Raw genomic sequence first — 11,489 nt, forward strand, 5'->3', positions numbered from 1 at the left:
ATATATCTATATATATACACACACACACACATATATATATATATATGTGTGTGTGTGTGTGTACACAGTCTGTGTGTCTTTATGCTTTTATTGAATACACCCAATTCATTTTCGACCCCACAATGGCAAGTAGTCCAGGTCCAGAGGCAGCACAACAGCCCCAAATCATGATGCTTCCTCCACCGTACTTCACTGTTGGGATGATGTTTTCATGCTGGTACGCGGTTCTGTTTGTACTCCGTACATAGTGCTAGGTGTTCTTCTCAAACGATTCCACCTTCGTTTCATCTGTCCACAGCACATTTTCCCAGTAGTGTTGTGGAGTGTCCAGGTAGTCTTTGGCAAACTTCAGGTATGTTGCAATATTGCTTTTGGAGATCAATGGCTTCCTCTGTGGTGTCCTGCCATAGATACCATGTCTGCTCAGTATTTTGCGTATGGTTGATTCATGAACCGAGATGTTAACCAAATCCAGTGAGCCCTTCAAGTTTTTAGCTGAGCATTCTGTGTTGTGCCTTTGGAGTGATCTTGGCTGGGCACCCACTTCTACAGAGAGTATAAACAATATGTCTAACAGTGGACTGATGAATATCTAAAGTCTAAAGTCTCTGCAACCCTTTCCAGCTACATGCAAATCAACAACTCTTGATCATAGGTCTTCTGAGATCCCTTTTTTGCGAGGCATGGCTCACATCAGCTGATGCTGCTTGTGAATAGCACACTGACATTGTTGATATTTGGTGAAGATCAGATCGCATTTCATGACCAATTTTGGGCAGAAAATCAGGAAATTGCAAACAGTGCCAATACTTTTTCTTGTAACTGTACCTGCTCATGCTAAACACACACATACCTTGTCCAGGTCCACAGAGTTGCAAAGCCTGTACGGGTCGTTCTCATCCTCCTCTTTCACTTTCACGTCTGTCATCTGTTCTGCTGTCTCTCCTTCTGTCTGTTCACTGGCCTTTCTCCTCTCTCTCAGAGTCTGCAGAAAAATCAGGCATAAATGGATGAGTCAGTAACCTGACAATCAGATGTGTGAAGAGGTCTTCTTGTTCTGCCATCAAAAAGACAAAGGACTGTACACGGCAACATGGGCTGGAGTTGGAAAGAAGTTGCTCAATATTTCTAAATTATTCTGATTGACAGTTGTGATAGAGCTAATTTTATGAGCCAAAAAAAAATGTACAAAGATAATGTCAACATTCTTAGTTTTTACTAACAGATTGTCTAATAGATTCTGATTTTAAAAAATGCTAATACAGTAATTACATGTTATCACAGGAGGTGAGTCAGCTTTTACAAGCTACCCGTGATCATGCAGAACGAATAAATAAACATGAAAAAAACTTCTAGATCACAGATTAAAAGTTCAACATCTGAACAGGTTTTAATGTTTTCCAAACAAAGCATAAGCCACAGACCAAACACAGTGAATAGTGCCGCTGTTGAATTGTACAATATGAAGCATGAGACAAAAACTGTGATAAACACTGGAAAACATGAACAGAGGCAAAGATGTTTTCTCAGGAAAAATTCCTATTATCACAAGTTGCACTGATAAACTTTAGTGGTCCCTCCATGCAGGCAATGAAGATGGTTGTTTTAAGACTGCAGCATCAAATGCCACAGACAGCAGTGGCTTGAATTTGTCAGCTACAGTGGTTTTGCTAGTTACACCCAGAAAACCTTCCCATTGCACTCACCAGGTCAACAAAGTATGACTAAAAGCACATTTTTCCATTTACTACTAAGGTTGACTGTTTGCACTTGTCATGCCACAAGGTGTTAGCAGCTCACTGTATAAGGGGTGAGATAGGACTGTTTGAAATACAACATGCATGCTGTATGACCACACAAGAGATGTAGGTTATGCTGAAGGGGGGAGTTTGACATGTAGCCTACTTTTTCAATGGGCTGCAGTCAACTCCCAAGTCAAACAGTAGATTTTGTATTCCTATATAAAGATCTAACCCAGGTGGAGTGGCACAGTCCAACTAGATTCTGGTTTGTGTTTGTTGCCATCACACTACAGTAATGCTTTCCCTTTGATTGTGACTAAACACTCAATGTAAAAATTAAAGGTGCATTAACTAAGATTTAGCACATATTCAGATAAATCAAGTAAAGAAAAATATCTAGAAATTTTACATACAGGGAAGAAGGGGCAAGGAGGAGCAGAGGGAGGGGGAGGGAGTTATTGCCTGAGTTTGTTTTGATTCTCACTCACTATCTATCCATAGAAAGTTAGAGGGCAAAAGTAAGTTAGAGCCACTTTAATGTTGCAAAAATCATTATTATCTTCTCTGATTTGAAGTTGGTTGCTGTTGCTCATCCTGTGAGTCTGCCACTGGCTGTCAGTCCCTGTCAGTCAAGTCAAACATTTATCAGCTGGCTTGGTGATAGTAGTATACATGTACACATGCACACATGGTTTGTTACTAGCATCACCTTGGCAATTCACACTTACACATGCATCATTACACACCCATTATTATCCTGCACTAAAAATAAAAGCCAAAACAAAAAGGACTAATAACTGGTCTCATTCTTGTTGGAAGAGCAGATTTAATGATTGGACTCAGTACTTCTTTCAGTTTTTATTGAAGTTCTGTAGTGATCTTGCATGCTTACTATATTATACAATTATGTGTATAGAAATGATAATAACAGTATGCCAATTTATTATCATGTAATAAGGTAAAATATACAGTAAAGCAAGTGTGGCCTTGTCTAAAGTATATCTTTATATGGAATCCACAGCTCTTAATTAACATGATTTGTATATAATAATGCATAATATTTCTGGTACAATTTTAATCAAGCACAGGAGTCTAAGTCAATATCTATCATTATCAGGAAGACGTTAAAATGTACAATCAGTACGTCATTTGTTTAGCGTTGGCATGGGTTATCACCCATATCAAAACTAATTGTATATGGTGACACAGAACTGATACCAAAGCAATCACACTTAGTAACACAAACAAAGGTAACACAGCAAAGGCTATTGGCTTACAGGTACCAACACACACACACACACACACACACACACACACACACACACACACACACACACACACTTTCTTTTTAATTGTTCTCACAGATTCATACACACAAAACAAGCAGTATGATAGCTTATCAAAGGCGACTGGAGCTCTGCCCCATCAATGAATTCTACAGGTGTGGTGCATTTGCAGTGGTGTAGCCAGTGTTGCGAATGAGTGCGTTCCAAACCCTGACCGACAGAGTGCCAGTCTTGTGTCAAAATCTGTTCCTGCTTCCGGTAGCATGCTTCTATTCTGACACCACTTATTGTTAAGGTCTCATTTCAGCTACGGACTGGTTACACCAATCAGTGGTAATTATTTGCACCTGTCAACACCCCTTTATAGGCAGCTTCCTCCCACCAGGAAGCTGCCAAATTATTCTAACTCATGTTCAGACTTTCCAGAGATTTTCTAGTGCCTGTGATTCCAGCTCTGACCCCGGATTGCCTTGTGACCACAGATTACTGCCTAACCCCTCTGATTCTGATTGTATTCTGTGCATCGACTTATGAACTTCCCTTACTGACCGTTCTTCTTGTGGATACCTGGAATGTGTGAGTTTGCTGGCTCTGACCCTGGACTGGATTTATCGACCTGAGAGTGATATATGTTGAATCAAACTCCCGCATTGTGTACTGTTTGTTTGTGGCCAGCGCTCTTATTAAAGAGAGACTATTCTGCTTTTACTCATCTGGTCTTATAATTGAGTTCACCCTCGACATTATCGGCAGCTTTACACACTGCCCATGACAGTTCCCCCATCTAGACAGGATTTCCCCTGTTAAAACTGCTTCTAGTAGCATCTCCCTCTGTGGTTATGGTTAGAATAAGGTTAGGGAAACATGTTGAGCAAATGGACCATAGCCAATATGAATATCCCACTGGGTTTTCACTGAAATGGGAGCAGCAGCTTATTTTTATTTAAGAAGACATGGCGGTGCTGAATCTGATGATACTGAATTCTGCTTGGTGCCTTGATTTAAAAACAAAAACAAACAAAAAAAACAAAAAAACAACTTTAGCCACATCAGCTCAGCTCCATTCTCATAACTACGATGGCTACCCAGCAAAGCTTCAAATGTTTCAATATGTGCCAACATTTCAATAAACTCACATGTGGTCAGTGTACTTGTGAAACAGGCAAAGCAAATATGCAGCTCACAGTTCTTTCTTAGCAAATATGCACACACTGCAATAGTTTGTGTACTCAACTTTTCAATAGAGTACACACACAAACACACCCCATACATGCACCCTCTATTGCACTGACCGGTGACTGGCTCATCACTGTAAGACTTCCAATTCTATGCTGATCGGCTTTAGAGGCAGGACAGTCCACGTTGTGCACGCAGCATCTTGCATACACCTCGAGCAAGGCTCACACTCATGACTGAACCAGGCGCGTGTTCATTTGCACAAAGGAAGCGCCGGGTGTGCAAACAGTCCACAGAGGAGCCTACGGAAAGACTTTGAAGATGGGAAAATTATGTCCAATTCTCCAACAAATAGTACACAGTGAGAAAATTACTAGCTACATCTGTAATCCTTGTATATGTACAGAGTATCCAACCTGTGGTAAAACACAGCAAATACAAACTATACACACTTCAAAAAGAACTATGTGCTCAGTAGTAACATTCTTCTGTTTCTGTTACCTGGAGGTGTACAAATATCACACTTCATTTTTTGTTGGAGGTTTGAAAAAGGTGAGAAAGACAAGAAATATTCAGTTTTTATTACAACTTAATTTTTCATTAACAAAAAGTTACAAAAATGGCTGTATATGCTGTCACTTTCTTAGAAAGAAAAAAAATCTAAAATCAGCCAAGAAAATTGCAATCAGTGCATCTCTATTAGAATCCATATCAGGTTTTATTTTTTATTTTTAACCTTTATTTATTCAGTGCAAGTCCCCTAAAAGGCCACCCTTGTTTTTCAGAATCAGAATCAGCTTTATAGGCCAGGTGTGTTAGACACACAAGGAATTTGACTCTAGTACAATGGCTCTCAGTGTTCTTCTGTAAAGCAACAAGTAAACAAGGTAAGGCTGAGAGAACAAAAAAAAAAAAAAAAAAAAAAAGGCAAACAAAAAACAAGAAGAAGAAATATGCATTAGGAAAATAAAAAATAAAGTACTTATAAGGCAATAGACTATATATATAGAAATACATATACACTGTTTAAATACAGTTTTTCAATTATAAGTATACAAAAGTATATTTAAAAGGTATTGCACTGAGGGCTCACATTCTTTTATACAGTCACAGGTTAAGTGGTGAGCAGCTGTGGCTCAGGAGGCAGAGCGGGTTGTTTCCTAAACCTGAAGGATGGCAGTGCAATTCCTGGCTTCTTCGGTTAGCATGTCAAAATGCCCTTGAGCAAGACACCGGTTTCACCAGAGCAGTTCAGGTCAAAGGCTCAAGGCAAAGTTGATGTGACAACATCTCCACTGGCTCTATAAGGACTGATTTTTTTGTTGTTGTTTTTTTTATACAGTGGATCACAGGAATGTTGAATAGTTCCAAACATTAGGAGCAGCGTCACAGCATTACATTCTTCTAAAGTAAGAAGGTGAAATAATAGCAATAATTAACTTGTGACATACTAGCGACTTCTGACCGTCTTGCTCAAATATTGTTGTTTTCACTTTTATAATTAGGCACCTACAGGGTGTTCCATAACCTGTTCGTCCACCAGAGCTTTACTGTTCATCTCTGAACAACATAAACGGCTGTCTTCAGAATATGAATATAAAGATCCAATATTTTGCTCTAAAATGATAAAAACAATATATTTTAGTATCAGTAGAGGTTATGTGTCCCCAGATACATATCAAATACACATGACAGAGAAATAGAGAAATATATCCTTCCCTACAATGAATTAAATTAAGCAGCAGCACTACATTATTTAATATCTGTATTTAATCATTATTTAAAGTGGCACAAAGGTAACATTTCATTTTACTTCACAGTGTTGTACATTTGAGGCAGAAAGTTGTCAAAGTGCCAGCTGCAGAGATGATTAATAAGCTGCCTAAACAAATGTCATCAGGCATTGTGGTTTTACTGGTGGGGAACTATGTGGCATTCACCTGAAACAAACAAACAAAACAATTTGTTTCTCATAATGCTGTTAAACTACCAAAGTGGGTCACTAAAACCATGGCAGTTTTTCTGACCACAGTCTGATCTAGCCCTGACTCGACTGCACTGTGGACACAAGGGGTTGATCGGATGTGGTCATTTTGTGGTTCTATTTATCCATGGGGGACATTTCGAAACCCAAAATCTACACTAACATCGATGCAACTAGTAGCTCAGTCCTATAACAGCCACAAGAAGCACCTGCTATCACGAGGTACAACATGAATGTTCCAGCAAGGGGGAGCCAGGACGACAGGTCAGGGGGGAGATACGTATCATCATCACTCCCACAATTGGAGATTGGGGCTGGGTACCAAGCACCAATAACAGGCCCGGATGGGCTTGATTCAAGGGCTGCTGACCTGAGACTGAAGATCACAAGCAAGATGGACACCTGGAACCTCCGGTTACCAAGAGTAAATGAAGTGCCTTCTGAAAGTCTACTAGATGATGTGAACAATCCCTACTACAATCATCACTGAGACCAACAAGCTCATATACACCACAGCAGCTGTGATCCTTGAGATGCATGGTTATAAGGAGCGGTATCCTCCATGGAGAAGGAGGTTGGAGACCAAGATCAAGGCAGCACGAAGAGAAGTTAGCCAGCTATCAGAATTGCAGAAAGGCGTGATGAAGAAAGGGGTACCTAAGAAATACAACTCACTGTCCATACCTGAGGCCTTAGAGACTGCCAAGCAAAGGCTCACAGCCCTGGCCACACGGCTGAAGAGTTACACCAGAGAAGAAGCAAGGAGAATATACTGAATGTTCTCCACTGAGTCATCCAAGGTGTACTCTCAGTGGCAGGGTAATAACATTAGAGCAGACCCACCAAGGCTGGAGACTGAACAGTTCTGGAAGAGCATATGGGAGAAGGAGGCATCGCACAACAACAATGCCCAGTGGCTGCTTTTTGAAACAACAAAGATCCATGAATACATCAGGAAGATGGCCCCGAGTGATGGCATGCTTAGTGAATGCCTCCTGGATTAACTGAAACACAAGCAGCAGAAACCAAAGGAACTAGGGAAGGAAGAGCAGGAACCCTCATGGAAGGACAAACCTCTGCACGGTATGTACCACCGTCAAATAGTAGAAGTTGCTGATATCGAAAAATCCTACCAGTGGCTGGACAAAGCTGGACTGAAAGACAGCACAGAGGCACTAATCCTGGCAGCACAAGAACAAGCTCTAAGTACAAGATCAATAGAGACAGGGGTCTACCATACCAGGCAAGACCCCAGGTGCAGGCTGTGCAAAGATGCCCCTGAGACAATCCAGCACATAACAGCAGGGTGCAAGATGCTAGCAGGCAGGGCATACATGGAACGCCATAACCAAGTGGCTGGCATAGTGTACAGAAACATCTGTGCTGAGTACAGGCTGGAAAGATCCTGTGGAACTTCAAGGTACAAACTGACAAACTGGTAATGGCCAACCAACCGGATGTAGTAGTGGTGGACAAACAGAAGAAGAAGGCTGTAGTGATAAATGTAGCAATCCCAAGAGATAGCAACATCAGGAAGAAGGAACACGAGAAGCTTGAGAAATACCAAGGGCTGAAAGAAGAAAAGATGTGGAAGGTGAAGGCACAAGTGGTCCCCCGTGGGGGAAAATGGAAATAAATTATTTAAAAATCTAACAATGTGATTTTCTGGAATTTTTTTACATTCTGTCTCTCACAGTTGAGGTGTACCTATGATGAAAATTATAGAACTGTCCATTCTCTGTAAGTGGGAAAACTTGAAAAATCGGCAGTGTATCAAATACTTATTTGCCCCACTGTATACATAACGTAATATAAGTCACTGAAATTCATGTTAAATTTGTAATGATTTGTATTAAGTTTGGTTAAATTAATAACTGTTGCTGAGTTTAAAATGTGTTGGTATTTTTATTCATCTTGCTCCTGAAATCCACTCATCGCTCATGTAAAGGTTGCCACCAAAATGTATCCATAGTGTCAAACTTTGGTGAGGACTGGTGAGGCGACATAAAGCCTATATCCCTTTTCTCACTGTCTTTTTTTTCCCCAGTCGCTCTTTCATGCTGCTATTGGCTCATTTTTAGTTTTTTGTTCATTTTTACAACACATTTCCTACATTTTGTCTAAATATAAACCCAGAAAGCTAAAGAATAAATGAATAGAAGGTAATATACTAGCTGTAAAGTAAACACACAAGGCGAAGGAGGGAGTTCAGTAACTAGTTACTGGCCTTCATCTGTGTTTCAGTTGATCCAGGAGTACCTATGTACACTCTTTAGCTCTGAGCTGAGACAATGGTGCTACACCTGTGCTGCTGACATCACTCTCACCCCATGCCATCCAATCGTCATGGCAAGACTATCAACTATCAACTGCATTATACTGAAGAGGGACACTTTTAATACCTGCCATTGTACTGTTCCCGCTTATATAATGTGATTAAATGCACTCAACAAGTCTACACAGCATTTGTCCACAAAATTCTGCTATCTTTTGAAAGGCAACTCTCATTTACATAATTCCTCTGTATGATATTTATAGGTAACTCAGAATTAGTAAATTTATACCATTTTCAACTCAGGACAGGAGAATGGTCTTCTTGCCATGTTACCACATTTTTGAATATATGAATCACAAATGCCTTGTTAAGGGAGGCCTGGATCACTGAATCACTTTATTTTACTGAGGAGAACAAGCTTAAGAAGTAAAGCACAAAAGGGCCCTGTCCCAGCAAAATGAAAAATAAAAGAATGAGACAAAAAAGAAAGGAGATAGGGTGGAGTGGTGATGTGCCCTGGTACCATCACAACACTGAAACTACACTCAGCTTCCGCTGGGAGAGGACGAGGAGGGAAGGGGAACACTAATACTTCAACCTTGCATGTAATGAAAGTGGACAAAAGTAAGTGTCAAGTGGTACATTCTCTACATTATCTAAGCAGTGTGTTAAATGTCTTTAATTGAAGGTGTAGTGCATTTTAAACTGAAGTTTCAAATTTACACACACTGTTGCTGAATGTTCCACCTGAGGTCAAGTGGTTTTCTATGATTGACCTACTGTATGTTCTGCATCTTGCAGAGTGCCACTGTTCTTATGTGTTTAATAAAATTCTGCAGGATTACATGAGGAAACTGGCAGGTAAGATCTCATGTACTGTCCTCCAGTACGTTTATTTTTTTTTTTTTTGTACATGCTTGAACGGAGTAGGAAGAAGTTAGACTTATCTAGTCCTACCCCCTAACATCATCTTATCATCATTGGTTTGCAAGCAGTATTACTACATGGATACATATTTTACATCCACACTCCCATCTGATTAATCATTAAGCCTGTTCTTGCCCATATCTTGATTGACACATACCTTTATATCTGTGTTTAAACTCATCAATATTCTTACTGCTTTTTATGTCCATACCTAAATTATTCCATAGTTTTACTTCACTTATCGAAATATAGAATATTTTTTTGGTAGTGCGTATAGCATGAATTTTATAATTTAACTGACTCCTTAAATTGTATCCCCCTTCCCTTTCATCAAATAGTTTTTAAATACCACCAGGTAATAAATTTTTCCTGGCTTTATACATAAACACAGCAGTCTTGTGACCCACTAAATCAAAAAATTTTAACAATTTAGACTGTATGAAAGCTCCAGTGGTGTGATCCCTATACCCCATCTTATGCACAATTCTTATCGCTCTTTTTTGTAATATATACAATGGTTGAAGTGAGCTTATGTATGTGAATCTATCATCCACTATGACACCTAGAAATTTAATTTCATATACTCGTTCTATATTAGCTCCTCCAATTTTCAATTGAAGTTCATTATCTAGTCTACGATTCCCAAATACCATGAATTTAGTTTTATCCATATTCATAGACAGCATATTGCTATCACACCATTTCTTTATCTTCTCAAGTTCCTGTGAAACCTGTCCAGAGAGTTGCTGTAGGTTTTCCCCGGATGCCCATATCGTAGTGTCATCAGCAAATAAGACCATTTTCACTAAAGCCGAAACCTTGCACATCTCGTTAATGTATAATATGAATAATTTAGGTCCCAAGACTGAACCTTGAGGCACCCCACATACAATTTCCAGATTACTCGACTGATGTTCACCCAACTTCACAAATTGGCGCCTCTGTGTCAAATAACATAACGTTAAATAAAATAACGTTGAGGAAGTTATGTGTGTGTACTGGACTATGTCAGTGGGACTTCATAACTCTGTTTGCTTAAGGACTTTTTTAAACAATGTTAGCTGAATAGGGACAAAGCCTTGAGGCTGACACCACTCCTCCCCTCTTCCCGTGTCTTTTAGGCCACTTTCTTCATGAGCAAGCGAAGTAAGGACAGCAAAGGTATGCCGGTACCTTCGCCAGAGGCGGTGGGAGAGACTTTGCATGATCCCAGCCGAATACGCTGGGACACTTTTGCATGGACAATCGAATGTTAAGAAGGGCTATGCAATCGTAAAGTAGTACAGCTGATGCATTCCAAGTAACAGTCTCCAAAAACAGGGATAAGAGTAACACACACGTGAGGGATTGATGGCAAGCCACAGACAATGGTGCCATCTCCTAACCAGAACCAGATTTACTTCTGTGCTGTTTGGTTATACAGGAGCTGACAAAATGTGTGGTGCGTCATTGTAATTGGCATAGCCTCAGGGCAGATGCAAACATGGTTGTGGCTGGTTTGTGAAATTGAGAGTCTGTGATTAAAGGATTATGATAATGTCACATTAGCTGAAGTGAGCCAGATGCTTAATTCTGGTCAAACAATATTTGTAATAATAAAAACCATCTCACATACTAACACCAATTATGACTCAGAATGTCTATTGCCTAAAACCTGCATTTCTGATTAACTGCTACTATTACATAACTTGATTCCTTTCCACCTCTGGCATAATTATCAATGCTGTATGCAGACTGAAGGTAAATAGTTAAGGACTCCTCTTGGATCTTTGTAAACAGGGCATCAAAGGCAGCATCTCTACATGAACGTAGAGCTAGAAAAGCTTTCGTAACCCCTCTGGTCTGTAGTAGCTACACAGTACATGACAAGGGCCACTCAGTCACCCAACCTGGGGAGGCTGAGCTGGTTTAATACTTGCTATCAGGCTTTATAAGAATGGCAATGACCCATAAGATTTGGTCTTACACACCAATATACCTATCCACTCTGACTTTGTCCTTTTTGAGTCAGTTATTCCAAACTTGTGCAATAAGGGCGTGGGCCCACTTGTTTCTTATTTCAGGTCAGGCAGGGTGAAGCACAGTGTGCCAAAAATGTC

At 40.0% G+C, this 11,489-nt stretch overlaps 1 protein-coding gene across 2 annotated transcripts in view; it reads right to left on the minus strand.

Annotated features, from left to right (window-relative positions):
* Window positions 1-11,489, minus strand: part of fa2h (fatty acid 2-hydroxylase) — a 37,702-nt gene that overhangs the window by 10,116 nt on the left and 16,097 nt on the right. For both annotated transcript variants that reach the window (XM_020604252.1, XM_020604251.1), the window contains exon 3: window positions 854-985. In XM_020604252.1, coding sequence (XP_020459908.1) covers window positions 854-985 — 132 coding nt within the window. The remainder of the gene's footprint in view (window positions 1-853; window positions 986-11,489) is intronic.

This window comes from Monopterus albus, unplaced genomic scaffold, assembly GCF_001952655.1.
Source record: "Monopterus albus unplaced genomic scaffold, M_albus_1.0 scaffold65.1, whole genome shotgun sequence".
Taxonomy (NCBI): domain Eukaryota; kingdom Metazoa; phylum Chordata; class Actinopteri; order Synbranchiformes; family Synbranchidae; genus Monopterus; species Monopterus albus.